Raw genomic sequence first — 16,173 nt, 5'->3', positions numbered from 1 at the left:
TAAAATTATACTGTGTAGAGAAAAGCAGCCAGTTCTGTGTACACACACACGCACAATTTTATGCCAATGATATATCATCATAATCGAACAAGTATTAGGCTTATATCATTAAGTGTTAACAAAAAAAGTGGTAAGAACCATGTCATACATTGCACCACATAGCCTTCTAGCTTTTCTGTTACTGAGACTTTTAGTTGCTTTCTTAAGATTGGTAAGTTTTGTTCTTTATGCTGCACAGCAATTGTAAGGACTATCCATAACTACTTGAAAGAGAAGAAGTTGATTTTTACTATGAACTGAAAAAGGAAATATCCCTGTTGTAACAAAGAATGGCTTTTTAGCTGAGCTAAGCATCAGTCAAGCTTGTAATTATATCAGATCTAGTTTCCACTCGGTGTCCCTGCAGTTACTGGTGTAACTACAGAGAGAAATTCATGAAGCAAAAAAGGAAAGTTCTTTAAACTTTTACTACAAATCAAGAAAAATATGGATGACTGTTACACCATTGCGACATAGCTTGCTTTGACTTTCAGTTGGTTAAGAAAACTAATCCAAGATTTCTTCAAGCTACTGACTGTGAACAGCACAAATCACCTGCCCTATAAAAACATGCTGCTTACCAGCTCTGCAAAATCAGCTGCCTCCAAATCACTCAGTGCTGTGTCAATTTCCATCTGAAATATAGAAATGGTAGATACGAATATATTTTTCCAACAAATATACTGACAATTACAATAATGTATATGACATAGTACTGGTAGTTTCACAAAATTAAGAGTCATTATTCATTACTTTATAGGGAAATGGTAAAAAATTGCCCATACTTTTTGCATTAACAACATCAAAGATCAAGAATATCTGAATTCTCCAAAAGATCAAAGAAAAATCTTTTCCAATTTCTGCATATTTCCCTCCTCTTGGAATGATGGAAAAAATCATTCTGCTTGTCTGTCTCCTGAGCCCACTGTTTTATATAAAGGAGATGTCAATCTTACTTTCTTCATGGACTAAAACTTGAAGGCAGGAGGTTCCCCAGAAAGCTGGCAAAGCTTTAGTATCCAACTGAGTTATTAGAAAAATCTTTTTCACTTTGGATTTACTTCTTGTCTCTATGGAAATTTCCAAAACTTTCTCACACGTTACCTTTGTTCCACTCAAACAGCAATAAGCTTGCATATTGTTTAGTTTCAGGAGCTGTTGATTAATATAAATTTTACTAAAAATACTTTTAGTTAAAGAACATAATGGCAACAACTCAGGTTCATGACAAATATGCTACTTTATGAAAAGAATTTTAAAAAGGCCATGGCACCCCTTTTGGGTTCTGTAAACAAGCTGTCTCTTACTGAGATATAGTAAGTTTTTCAGATTTATAGAAATGTCAGCCATGCTGTTGGCAGTCACAAATAATCATGCCTCTCGACTTCTCTCTTGGTTTAGAACTAAATTATACATCTATCCCACATAGAACTGATATTCTTATTTTTATTATTAAGGAGGATTGCCAATCCTTCCCTAATTAAGGCTGAAACTAGCTTCCAAATATAAACCCAATTTTTAATCCACTCCCAACTTCACCAAAACCAATCCCCCAGGAATTTCAACTTGTTACACAGTATAACTTTTTTGAAAAATGTGGGCACAAAGAATTTCAGAAACATAGGGGTTTAAAAATGTCCTTATATATTTTTCCAAGATTTTCCTGGTGCTTTTTTGGCTCTCTCTCTCCAAAACAGAGTCAGACAGAAAGTTCAAATTTCACTTCCCCAAGAGTGTCAAACTCACAGAAATGCCTTTCATATATTTTCTTCAAGGGGACAGATGTCAGAATTAGAGAATAACATGAAAATAAAACAAACAAACAAAAAAAAAACAACAAAAAACCAAACACAGCTATACATACAGTGCTTGAAAAGTCTGTGGTAAGTAGCAAGATTTCCCAAGTAAGCGCCTTCATTTCTGCAGAATCCAAGCTTTTATTTAAAAACACACACAAATTTCTAGCAGCAAAGAATCCTGTGGCACCTTATAGACTAACAGATGGAGCATGAGCTTTCGTGGGTGAATACCCACTTCGTCAGATGCATGCCCACGAAAGCTCATGCTCCGAAACGTCTGTTAATCTATAAGGTGCCACAGGATTCTTTGCTGCTTTTACAGATCCAGACTAACACGGCTACCCCTCTGATACTTGACAAATTTCTAGCCCTTACAGTTGAAAAGATAACCTTCCAAATATGAACTGAACGTAAGTACTGCTGTCTTCCTTAATTTTCAGACAGAAAACTACAATATGTCTGCTGCTAGTTAGAGGTTTCACAAGTTGCAGGAGAAAGAAAACAAACCAGTATATTGACAGTTTTCACTACTGCTAATGGAAACCCAACTGGCAGCAGTGAAATTGGGAAGAATCAGGTCAGGTAAATTTCATTCTTTTGCTGCAGAGGCTGGCAGTGAGCTTTTCACAGTGGAGGAGTACAAATAGAGGCGCTGGGGGAGAGGTTGAATACTGGAGACACTCCTTGCAGGAGCCAGGAGAAAAGCAATAGAAATGTCTGCCACAGCTGCAGCAGTCAGGACTAGCAGAAACATCCCACCTGGGCTGCAGCCAGAAGGCTCTTGTGTGGGAGGAGGCAGGTAGAGACTTCTCCTCCCCTTCAGAACCCATGGAGTCTTAGGTAGGAATTCCAGCAACTGGGAACTGGCAGAGATTGGCTTCTTAGTTAAATGTTACTCCTGGATGGTGGATCCCCCTATGCTTTTATCAGTCTTAACAAGCAGGTTTAGTCCTCTGCGTTTTAGATGTGTGATATATTTCCAACCCTTATGTGTTTCTAAGGGGATGGTTGAGAGAGTTGATGCAGGTGTGTGTATGGGTTACGAGGATGGGAGAGAGAGACTGATGGGAGACATGAAGAAAGAAGCAGGGAAGAGAGATTTTTCCAAATACTCTGAGAGAACCTGCTTCAATACCAGGGATTTGGAGCAATCAAATTTTTCAATTGCTCCACTCCGGCTCTGGGCACAAACCTACTGCTCTGCGTTCCAGCTTCGGGCTCCACTCCAAAGCCCTGTACAGGGGGAAAAAACCCTCAGACCATACACCCCTCATTGTCACCTACAACTCACAACGGAACCCATATGTATCATTAAACAGTTACAACCTATACTCAATGGAGACCACATCTTTCCTGAACCCCTTCTTCTGGTCTTCAAACAACCCCGCCCCCCCAACACCTCTTTAAGCTCATTGTCAGAAGCAAGCTGCTCACAGACCAGGAAACACCAAATCAAAGAGGCTCCAGCTCCTACCAGAACAACAGATGCAAAACCTGCAGATATATCTTAAGTGCTACGATGATCAATACCCACCCCAACATACAATTCAAGATCCATGGGTTCTACATATGCCTATCATAACATTGGGTGCACATCATATGGTGCACTGATTGACAATTATGTGGGTAAAACAGAACAGTCACTACAATTTGAATGAACTCATACAAAAAAAAATGATAAAAGACAAAGACCACCATATCACATGTGGTTTTCATCTTGCAACATGTGCTAACACCTTATCTGTTCCACCCTTGTATTTAGTTGTGACACTTTTGAGTGCCTTTCCCAGAGCTGAACAAGAGCTTTGTGTAAGCTTGAATGATTATGTCTTTCACCAACAGAAACCAGTTCAATAAAAAGTCATTACCTCACCCACTTTGTCTCTCCAATATCCTGGGACCAACAGGGCTACAAACAAAACTGCAAATAACCATTATTTATTACAGAAAAGAAAGAAAAAGTGGTGTGAAGCCTGGAAAGGTTATAAAAACAAAAGAGATGCAATAAATTACCTTTCAAAAAGTGCTAGAACTGAATATACTACACTGGCCAGCATATAGCTATTTTTTCCCCTTTAAATTACAGGGGCAGTCTTTCGGAAGTGGGGTAGGGGGCAAAGGTGTGTAGCAGCACATATATTTTTCATTCTGCTTAACACTTATAGTTCTTAGTGCAGAACATGTCAGATAAATTTTTCACAACCTGTATATATACATACTTCAAAAGATATCCCTGTATATATTATGTGAAGTGAAATGAACAAAAAAAGGGTGGGAGGGGAATCAAATAGGTCCACTGAGCCTTACAGCTGTGCTTGGCTCATGGTATCAAACACTTCTTAAATCAAAATACAATGTAAAAATTATTACAGCATACCAAATCCAGTAAAATGTGCACACTGACGAAGGTTATTTCAAGATTTTTTTCAACTGGAAATTGAACAGAGATGGTAATTTCTCCACTAGCTGTAAAAAGACTGCTCCAAATTCCAGTTGTTTTACTTAAAAATTGTGCCTGTCTTTTAAAAAAAAGATTTATTTAATAGCCAGCTGATTATATGGTCATATTTTTGACTCTCTGGGTCTTGACATTCTTACTACCAAAACAAAACCTACAAGGTTTGCTTGTAAAAGTGACGAATCTTTAAATTAGTTCTAAAAGAGCATGAGTGGGCTAGAAATATGCCCTGTTGTAAATGTCAGAACAGGAGTTTTATTGAATTCACGCAATAAAAACCAAAACCAACAATCTTGATCTTTTGAAGTCAAAATGTCATTTTCCAAGGTAGCAGGCACCCTTCATTCTCCATTACAAAGGCTCTGTTTTGTCAAGCTGATTCAGTGAAAGCTGCTGATTTCTTGTGAATCTTACCTGGATTCAGTGTCTTTAGAGCATCATCCTAGATCTACAGTATATACTCACATTTAAGCCTTCAATTCATTTCCCTAACAACATTTTTGGAAATTAGTGTCCAGTTGTATAAATTGAAACCCCCTGCTCTAAGTGCACATAAGATTGTGGCTGGTACACTTCTTACCTATTAGATCTGCTCAAAGATAAGTTCAAGTCATAACAGATTTTAAGGCCAGAAGGGACTATTATGAACGAATGCAGTATGTAGTGATAATAATATCTCCATATTTCTACTTCATAGTCCCCTGCTTATCCACCCACAGGTCACATTTTATTTCTTAGCCACTGCATCATACAGGTAGTGCATACTTGGCTGGATTTTCATCATGATTAAGGTCTCTGATTTCAAAAATACAGTCCCCATCCTATAAGTGTGACCTGCATTCTTGGTTCCTGGATGAACACCCTTGCAGTTAACTGTATTAAAGCACATGTTGTTCCAATGAGTCTAGATAATGTGATCCAGGTCACTCTGTAGAACAGATATGTCCCAATTAATTCTACCAAAGTTGGTTGCACTGGCAAACTACCAGTAAAGATTTTTTGTTTCCTTACAGATAACTGATAAAGATTTTGATATTGCATTTGTTCAAGAACAGATTCCTGTAGGATCCCATCAGAAATGCCCCACAGTATGACCACTTTCTATTTACAATTACTTTGAGATCTATTAGTTAACTAAGTTTGACTTCGTTTTATAGGAAGTATACTGATTTTTTGTTGTCACAGCTTTTTAAATCAGAATTTTGTATGGGACTAAATCTTATGAACAGCACAGACTACAAGATGCACCATAAAGTCAGCCTCTTCAGTCTATGTCCCAAGCAGTGACTTATGGACCTGCTTCTTGACCCAGGTAGGGACTGACCACTCCTCTCTTCCTTCTCAACCAGGGAACTTAAGCACCTGTCCTGGTGGATGGGGATAAACGACTGGCAGCTCTCAGCCTCATTTGTACACTGACCCCCTGACTCCAAAAAAAAGCTGCCTTTAAATTTTGGCATAAGTTCCACTGCACATAAACAAGAAAGTGGTATATGAAAAATAATAAGGCTATATTTCAGTCAAATTTTCCCTACTACATTTTCCTGTGTTTTCATAAGCCTATGGCTAAGTGGTAAAAGAATATGCTTAATGGTTCCTGACATGTTTCTACTACTGAGTTAATGGAAGAACCCGTCAGCTAATCAGATTCTCCTTTAATCTAGGTTATTTTAGAAATGTTTATAATATATATGGTAGATAGTGGAAATATTTGTTGAATAAGACATCTTGGAACCATAATCAAGGGTTTTAATACTGTAATTCCATTGATCTGACATCAGACTGGATTATAATTTTTTTAAACTGAGTAGGATTTTCAAAATCAAAAAAATTAAAAGAGTCATAGTAATAATAATGCTCCGCATGATCAAGAATAAAGCCATTGAATGCATGAGTGTGTTAGTAAAGCTACATGTCTGGTACAGTACTCCTGCAGCCCTCATTGTTCAACTAAGACAACATTTGTTCAGTTTACCAATTCAGATAAAATGTTCAAATACTAAATTACATAAAGTGCTGTTAAAATTAATGAGTTCCCCTGCTGTCAGGGATACTGCTGTATAGGCTAGCAATGTTATAGATGACATAGGAACTGAGATGCTTTAAGAAATTATATGGCATAGTATGCAATTTTCACAGGTTTAAACAAGACTAAATTTATTGCTAAAAGTATCTGTGTCATTTGGCATCATTATACTAAAAGGGAATCCGTATACTTCATCCACCAACCCATACAATCCCCACAGCACAAGGGGGTTTGTAAGCATCCTTACCAGAAGTTAAGAGGTTAATGATTTGTGTAGTGTAGGACTGTCTTTATGACAAAAAGTAGGGTCATTTTAGACCATCTCCAATACAAGAAAAGTCCCTGTAGGTGGCAATGTACAAACACAAACAAGATCTGCTTCTTTCCACTCGCATTCACAATTTGATAACTGCCCCAAAATAGCCTCCTTTTGGTCAGGTAATAAGAATCTTTTAAAGTGTTTGATTATGTATTACTGTATAATGAGTTTCTTCATATTTAAATGATATATGTTTAGATTGGCTTTATTTGGAAGATGCAAGTTATCTGACTGAAGATTTAGTAAATATCACCTCAGTGAAACAAGATATTTTAAACTAAAGTGGAGACAGCCTCTTCTGTAAAGCAAATGTTTTGGTTTGTATTAAATTGTATGAATTCTTTTAAATACATTAGTTCATAGATAGTAGTGTGTGTAGGAGCGCAGAGGAAAGAGGCTATGGCCAGCAGAATATAAGCATATATTGCAATTATAGCACACCTATTTGATTGGATGCAAAAGTATTACATATGAAAAAATAAACATTTCCTACTTCACATAATTAGGTATTCATTATTCAGGCTCTGATTTGGTAGATATTTGCAGTTCATCTATACAATATAGGATTTTTTCCTCTTACAATTGGAATCTTTCCTTTGCATAACAGAACACAAGAAAATGGACAAAATATGAGAAAAAAGTGCAGCAGGCACTGACGGGGGACAGAACATGACATACCTCTTCAGGGAAAGATTAGTGATTAGTGCTGGCAGGCAAAATACAGTGGCAGTACCTGTTAACTATGTGGAACCCAAGGATTCAAGGGAAATCTTGTCACCAACCCCACAGATGCTGGGGCATTATATGCAGTGTGCTAGCCCCTTGCACATTGTCCGGATATCCCTCTAGTCCTATGGTAACATGATTGGCTCCATGGACATGGTCACACTCGTTCTTTGTCTGCTGATACATGCTATCACTTATCCTTTTTTGCTGGGAGTAGAAACTATATATTGCAAATTTATGCTACAAGGAGCAGATTTAACTCAATGGGGACATCGATAGATTTCCAAGGGAAACATGTGGTTTCTAGAGTAACTGTTCCTCAGCTCTGGCAGGCCAGCCCATCCCTGCCATTGAATCATGTGTAATCTGGAATATGCTGTGGTCACGGAGAGGAACTGCTGCCATTCCAGGAGCAAGGAGAAGAATGACGTATGGGCTTGTCTTTTCCATTATTGCTGCTCCATTGGCGTTTCTCCTCACTAGGCCTGGGCTGTGGGTAGAGTCCCCCTTTGGGGAGGCTAGCCCCTGGCCTCGCTCTTTCCACCCACGCTCTCCCCTTGGCCAGAGCCCCAAGACCTCCCTCCACCCCACAGTAGGTCCACAAGCCTCCCCCGGCTGGGAGTGCCCCTCCGACCTGGAGCGCCCCTCTTTGGCCACAGGAGCCCCGGGCTGGCCAAAGCCCTGAGTGCTCTCCCCTTGGCTGAAGAAGCCCCCAGCTAGCCACAGCCCAGAGCGCTCACCCCCACTTGGCTGGCCAAAGTCCCGAGCCTCACCAGGAGCCCTGGGGTGGCTGAAGCCCATCATGCCTCCCCTCCCCTCCCCTCCCCTCCCCGGACCCAACCCACCCAGGGGAAAAGCTTCTGTTAACCTAGAAGATGCTTTTGATATGCTCCATGCAGGTTCCATGGCCGCCAAGGAAGCAGTATGTGCCTCCTCAGACACCCTGGAACCTGCATGGGGCATAATAAAACAAAAACTTCACCGCCAAACCCCGCAACCGGGGCTCTGGGTGCTGTGGCAGCGCCGCGAAGGCAAAGCCTCCCCTGGCCTATTATACCTACCATTCATATCACTAGCCATGAGAGGCCCGCTGTTTATAAGTAATATATTCTATTGATGCCTTTTTTCTCTGCTTGTTAAATTTAACCCTGTCCCCTGCCCACATCTGTAGAATCAACAAGGCACAGTAGTGAATGTCTTCCAGCAGAAGCATTGCAGTCTGCATTGCATAGATGCTAGAACTAGAGGTACTACTGCACCCCTTCTTGAAGTGGTTTCTATCATATACAGGGTTTAGTTTAATTCAATGGCTCTCAGCACCTCCACTATACAAATTGTTCCAGCACCCAGCTACACCGACTTGCTAAGGTAACAGGGGAAAAAAGTAGAACATAGCCATGATCTTGGGCCTCTGCTCCAAGCAGAAACTAACAAGAATTTCTGGAGTTATGATTCTTAAAGCCACTGAGACTGATTCCCAGCAGCTAGTACAACATATCACCCATACTGTGAAAGTACATGGATCTCTTACCATCAGCTTCTTTTGAGTGAATATACAGAAGTACAGCCAAATCAAGCTTTACAACTCCATGAGGTAACTAGGTAGGTAAGCATAGATCTGTAATTAAATACCTTCACGGGAGAAGATTGAAAAGGGATTTTTTTTTTCCAAATATGTAGTCAACATATAGTCAAGCTCACTACTGTAGCAGGGAAGAGTGTACAGGGTTGGAAGTCAGAATACCTGTGTTCCATACCCAACTTTGCCACTTAGTTGCTATATAACCATTGGGCATTCACTTAACCTCTCTCTGTTTCCATGTTCCCAATTACAGATTGGGTATAATCTTGCTTACCCATCTTTCAAAAAACATTTTGAAGTCTGTGGAAGAAGAGAGGCATGTGCAAAATATTTTATTATCTTCACAATGCTTCCCCAAGCTGATTAGCAACACAACCATTTTATCCAGATTAATTTTAAACCATCTGTTTTAGCCTACAGGATGCCAGCAAAGTGCATTAGAGGGGTGTGATTTGTAAAGTGCTCTAACTGACCCACGTAGACTCTGTTGACACATTCTAAAATGTGTCAACAGGAAAATTAGAGTGCAACATGTTAGTGTGTGTTACAAATCACACCCTTTTGGCATGCTTAGATAAGGCCATAGAGTCAAAAGCTCTGAAGAGGAGCAGATACTAAGAAAAACCTTTGAAGAAGGCAGAAAGAAGCAGCTATTGAGCCAGTAAAGTAAACCTTGCATTGGAGCTAAAACATAATCAGAAAAAAACAACATAAACTCTAAAGGAAGGAAAAATAGGAAGCATTATCAAAACACCGACCTAGCCTAAGAAGGAGGAAAAAAGATGTCCATGGGCCATAGAATTAGGGCATTTTCTGTAACACCAATAAGCCACATTTAGGGTATGTCTACATTGCAATGTAAGCCTGGGCTCAGACTCAGGGTACGTCTACACTGCACGATTATTTCGAAGTAGTTTAAACCGATGTTACAAAACCGATGTTATAAAATCGGTTTTGCGCGTCCACAGTGCGATCAAAAAATCGATTGCTTATGTCCATGGTCCAAGGCTACCATCGATTTCAGGAGCAGCGGCATGTGCCGGTAGCTGCTTCAGCTATTACCATATTCCACGCTGTTGAGCGCCAACAGTGCCTGATGGGGCAGAAAACATGCCCCTGGTGTGCTGACATGGCCTCACCCCTTCCCTTTGTAAGGCAGCAGACAAACCTTGGCCTTTTTCGCACCAGGCATGGCAACGCCATAGCACACAATCAGTGGACCCTAGATCACACGCTATTCTGACCCGTTGTAACTCGCGCCTACTCTCGTCCTGACCCTAACTGAACAAGAACTGCAAAACCAGGGAGAGAGGAGGAGGAGCTATTGCTGAGCTGCGAGACTCTACCGAATGACGAAGGAACTAAGCAGAATTCTCAAAGCCCTGCCCCCAAGCCGTGCTTTGGCCTTACTAGCCCTAATTACCCGGGGGGGACAACAGGCCGCATAGGCTGGGCATCCAAAAACCCCATTTCCAAGTTACCCCAAACTGTCGAGGTCAACTCGGAACCACAGATATTACGAATCCAAGGGGCACACCCTTAACACCAGGGGGTGAGAGACCAATCATAACCGCGCATTTCCAGATTCCTCCTCGGATAAATCCCCATTTCCAGGGGCGCAATCCCTGTTCTTATAACCTAGCACGCCGGTCTCCACCCCATTTTTTCCAGGGCCCCATAACCCACGGTGCCTCTTCCTGCAAAAACCCCATTTCAACAATCCCCATACACCAGGCCCCCAAAACTTCCATTTCAATTAGGGCCCAAAACCCTTTGCACCGCCAACAACATACCAGGGCCCCTAACTCCAAGGGACAAAAACCCATTTCCAGGGCCCCTAGACCAAGGAGCCCAAATCCATTTCCCAAGTTTCCCTAACCCCATGGCTCCCAAAACCTTAATCTCCAGGGTTCCCAAACCCCAGGGCTCCATAAAATCCCCATATACAGGGGCGTCTAACCCCTTGGGCCCCAAAACCCAGTTTCTGAGGCCCCACTAGCTCCCAAAACCCAATTCAAAGCCCCCTAACCCTGGCGCAAAACCCCATTCCGGGCACTTTAACCCAGGGCCCCAAAACCCCATTTCCAGGGCCTGTAAACAACCAGAGCCCCAGAGACCTCCATTCCGACGTCCAAAACATCATTCCAGGACCCCTAACCCCTAGGCGCACCACGCAAACCCCTTCCAGGGCCTGTAAATACCAGGGCCCCCAAAAAAGCCTACTTCCATGGGCCCCTAACCTAGGATTCAACCCACCACTTTCTGAGTCCTCCACTAACTTCTAGGGCCCAAAAACCCCATTTCCAGAGCGCCCCCAAAGTTACTTCCCTAGAAGCATACACTCCAACCCAAGTATACCCTGACCACACCACCAGCCCTCCAAACCCAAGGAAAACCCCCACATTTCCTTAAGGGCACCAAATCCTCGTAAGAATGGTTTCGTCCCCATATACCCCCATTTCAGGGGCGCCCTAACCCGGGCGACCCTAAACACCGCATCCAAGGGCCCTAACCCTGGGGACTTAACCCGAAACACCAAATTCATCCAAGAGGCCGCCTTTAAACCATAGGAACTCTCAAAACATCCAACCAGTTTCCAGCAAACCTCTGAATGTCTGGGAGGGCGATAATAAAAATTTCCCAGCTATATCAGTGGCAGCCCACATAACTCTGGACCCCCAACCCACATGATCCTGGGTCCACCAACACCAAGCCCCCAAAACCCTATTTCTAGGGCCCCGCCTAACCCCAGAGGGAAGTACTATACCAACCCCCATTTCCAGGTTCGCGCGTAACCCTGGGACCCGACATAATCCTCTTTCCAGGTCCCCGAGACCACACGTCTACCTCTTCGGGCCACCCAGCCACCACGACATATTCAAGAGACTCGACCTCAACACCCCAAAGAGACCCAAAAACTCCTTATTTCCAGAAGAAGACTGCCCCCTAACTGGTGTTGTTTTCGCTCACGGGGCCCCAAAACTTCCGCATTTCCAAAGCGAGCCATCTAACCCCAGCTTTCTGTAGAACTGTGTCCCACCAAGACCGATTTCCATGGGCCCCTAACCCTGGACTCCAAACTCCATTTCCAGGGGCCCCAACCCCGGGGCCCCAACAACCCCATTTCGTAAAGGGGGCCACCAACACCTATGGCCACCAAAACCCTATTTCAGGGGCCGGCCCTAACACTTCCAGGGGCCCAACCACCCTCCATTTCCCCAGTACCCCCGCCCCTGGCCTCAAAACCCCCCTTTCCCAACGGCAAGCCCCTAACCCCGAACTTAGCCACTAACAAACGCGGGAGTGAATTGGAAACGTTCACTAGGACTTCCCCTACACTACCAGAGGCCCCATAGCAACCATATCAGTGCCCCAAACAGAGCCCATTCTCCAGAGCTTACCTAACCACCAGGCACCACAAACACCCATTCCAGCCCCCATGAAACCCATTCCAGGGCCTCTAAGCCCCGGCCCCAAAACCCCGTGGTCCCCTCCACGTTGCGTAACCAGGAATACTCAGGGTTCCTCTAAACCAGGAAAGCCGAGAAACCCGTGATCACTCAGGCACCCAAAGTCCAATTTTCCTCAAGGCCCATAACCCCTTGGGTAGGCCCCAAAATCGAGCAGTGCTCAGTGTAACCCCAACCCCAAGGGCCACCAAACCCACCCGCCAATTCCAGGCCATCATATACACCAGAGGGCGCCTCATAAATCCCCATTTCCAGGGCCCCTAACCTCAGAGACCCCCAACCACCCAATAGTCAGGCCACCTAACACCAGGGCCCCAAACCTCACTTTCCAGGGCCCTAACCCCCTATGGTGGCCCAAACCTCTAGGCCACAACAACCGCCCATTTCCATGCTGATGGTACCTAACCCAAGTGCCCCAAACACCAAATGAGTTATATGCGAAGCCCACCAGGGGAGGGTGCCCCTGGGAAATGTATTCGGCCCTAGGGATTAGGCCACTATCACCAGAGCCCCCAAAACTGATTCCCAGGCCTCCCTTACAACCCTCTACTGGGCCCCCAAAACCACTATTTGCTAAGCGATCTTAACCCATGGTCGCGCCCCAAAACCCCGGAACAATATAATACAGGAGATCCCCCAAATCCTATGTACTTCGCTCCCCAAATCCCTTATGGGCAAAAGTCCCCCATTCAGGGAGGTCTTTGAGCACATAATCCAGGAGGGCCCACAAAAATACTATTTCCAGGGCCCTATTTAACGCAGCCAATCCCCATTCAGGCCCTCACTCTAAACAGCCAGCACTGCCATATTCCAGCCAAACACCAGGGCCCCAATCCCCAATCAGGAGGCCTCATAAACTCTGAACCCTCAAGCCTCCATCTATCTGAGCGGCACCTAATACCAGCCCCAAAACTCCACTTCCAGCGGCACCGAAGAGCCCGTTCTAGGGCCCCAAACCGAGAGCCCAAGAACCCCCATGGTTGCAAAACCAGGTACTGCCTAACCCAAGGCCCAATAAATCCACCACCAATCTTTTTAAGGTCAACCCCAGTTATGCCCTTGATAGTAGGGAGCCCCTGTAAATGGGTATTCGGTCTGCCAGGTAGCCAACTAATTCACCAGAGCCCATGCCGCGATTAAATCCTATTCCCAGATTCTAACCCCAGGGCCCGCAACCACCACAATAAATTTCAGTAGCAGGCACTTACCATCCAGCCCGCTATATAACCCACATTTGCCATGAGCCCCTAAATCCTCAGGCCCCCAATGCCGAGTCCAGAAATCCACAATATCAGGGTAAAAGCGTCTTATACTACCGGGCCCTCAAAATACACCCAGTTTCCAGAGGCCCTAAACCAGGCCCAACTCGCGCAAATTTTTCCACGCCATCTAACGCCAGTGCCCGATAACAACATTGATCCACGTGACCCCACAACCCCTGCGACCCCCAACCACATATCCTTAGACCCGGCAACAGCAGGGACTCCAAAACCATTTCCAGGTGCTCATAACCCAAGGCCCACAAAATCTGCCATATCCAGTGCTCGCCATCAAACACAGGGACCCTGAAGCCCCCTTTTTCCTAGGGCACCAAAGTCCTTGGAGCCCAAATCCGCCAGTTTCCAGTAACCCCTAAACCAAGGAACCCCAAAACCCCGGATGTCCAGGGACTGCCTAACCCCATGGCGCCACAAATCCCCATATCAGTGGCCCTAAACCACATGGACCCCAAAGCCCGCGCAAGTTTCCAGTCGGCCTGAACCACGCCCAGGAGCCACAAAACCCCCATGGTCCAGTACCTCTAAACCCCTGGCCCCCAAATTCCCCAATTAATCTCGGTAGGGCAAAGACTTAACATGCCAGGGGCACCCAAACTCAACATTTTCCAAGGGGCCCCTGATCACAAGCGGAATCCCCATAAGCCCCATTTCAGCAAGGTCCTAAACCCCTGGTGCCCCATAGAATGAACTCTTTTGCCAGGTCATCCGCTAAGGAAGCCATGAGGCCCTCAAGTGCCCATACTGGCCAGGGGTCAGCTAACCCCATGGGCCCAACAACGCCCAATTTCAAGGGGGTCCTAACTAAACAACCAATCGCCCCCACACAACCCCTATTTGAAGGCCTCTAACCGCCTTGGCCCCAAAAAACCCCATTTCCAGGCCTCTAACACCAGGGCCACAAACCCCATTTCCAGGCCCCTAACCCAGGAGCCCAAACCCCCATGTCCAGGGGCCACTAAACTCCAGGGTCTGCCGAAAGAACATTTCCACGGCCCCGAATACCCTGGCACCCAACCCACATTAGTCCAGGATCCGAACAGCAGGGGACTCCAAACCCCTATTCCAGGGGCCTCCTAACCCCGGTGACACAAATCCCCAAATGATTCCAAGTGGTGCCTAACCCACAGGACCCAAACTCCCCATTTCCAGGGCCCCTCAAACCTGGCCCCAAAACCCCATTCCAAGTGCCCAGACCCCTGGGGCCCAACCCAACATAGCCAGGACCACCAACACCAAGACCCCAAAAAGACACACTATTTCCAGGGGCCCCTAACCCTTAAGTGGCCCGAAACCCCATGTCCAGGAGACCCATTAAAATCCAGGTGCCAAACCCTTATTCTCCAGTATGCGTCTCTAACCCCTGGCTCAAATCCCCATTATTGAAGGGCAGCCCTATCCCCCCTCTTGTGGCCGGCCACCTAAAAACAAATTTCCAAGGTCCTAACACATGTGCCCGAAAAACCAAAAATTCGAATGGGGCCAACTAACCCTAGGCCCCATAACAACTCCCATTTCCAAGGCCCCTAACCCCAGGTGTGCCGCCCAGAAGACTCCCGTATTCCTTTTAGGTGCCCCATTACCTGGGCCCCAAAAACGATTTCAGGGACCCCTAACCCAGGTGAGCCCCAAACCCCCATTTCTCATGGCCAACCACAACATCAGCACTCATAAAACATTCCAGCACTAACCGTAGGACCTCCAAAGTCCCCATTTGCCAGGGCTCTACCCCTGGTGTCCAAAACCCCATTTCCAGGACCCCGAACAACAGGTGGGCCAAAAACACTCATTCCAGGCCCCGAAAACACACGGTCCCCAATCCCATATCCAGGCCCCGAAAACCTGGGCCCCAAAACTCTCATTCCAGGGTCTCAAACCGCTGGGTCCCAAAAAGCCCATTTCCAAGGGGCTCTCCTAGTTCCAAACCCAGAGCCCCAAAACCCATTTCCAGGACCTAAGTCCCAGGCCTCTAATTCCTCTTACCATATCCTAGTTTCCAGAATACCCCCCCCAAATCCTCACGATCTCTTTATCCGCCCTGATCAAAAAGCCCCTAAAAACCTTATTGTCCAGGCCCCTAAAAACCCAAAGTGACACCATAAAAACCCCAGTGTTCCAGGCCCCTAAAAACCCAGCAGCCCCAAAACCCCATTCTCTAGGGTCTCCAAACGCCCAGGGCCCAAAACCCAATGTCCATGGCTCCCAAAAAGCCCCAGGTGCCACCAACACCATCACTATCCCAGTGGTGCCTAACCCCTGGGCTACCAAATACCCAATTTCTTCTATGGAGCCGATCCTAACATCCGATGGAGCCCCAAGAAACCTCAATGTCCCAGGGTCGCTTCACCATAGAATATCCTGAACTACGAATGCCCGCCCTCCATAGAGCGCAACAAATGTTCTCAGATAAGCAACCAGAAAACCCACACCGTGCTGCCCCAAAATCCTTCCATTATACAGGAAGGAACGACGCTACA

General features: G+C 45.2%; 1 protein-coding gene across 6 annotated transcripts in view; it reads right to left on the bottom strand.

Annotated features, from left to right (window-relative positions):
- INTU (inturned planar cell polarity protein) overlaps positions 1-16,173 on the bottom strand; it is a 116,746-nt gene that overhangs the window by 20,999 nt on the left and 79,574 nt on the right. For all 6 annotated transcript variants that reach the window (XM_032806016.2, XM_032806015.2, XM_032806017.2 and 3 more), the window contains one exon: positions 621-674. In XM_032806016.2, coding sequence (XP_032661907.1) covers positions 621-674 — 54 coding nt within the window. The remainder of the gene's footprint in view (positions 1-620; positions 675-16,173) is intronic.

Source organism: Chelonoidis abingdonii, chromosome 5 (genome assembly GCF_003597395.2).
Source record: "Chelonoidis abingdonii isolate Lonesome George chromosome 5, CheloAbing_2.0, whole genome shotgun sequence".
Taxonomy (NCBI): Eukaryota; Metazoa; Chordata; order Testudines; family Testudinidae; genus Chelonoidis; species Chelonoidis abingdonii.
This window is presented reverse-complemented; position numbering and strand designations above follow the sequence as displayed.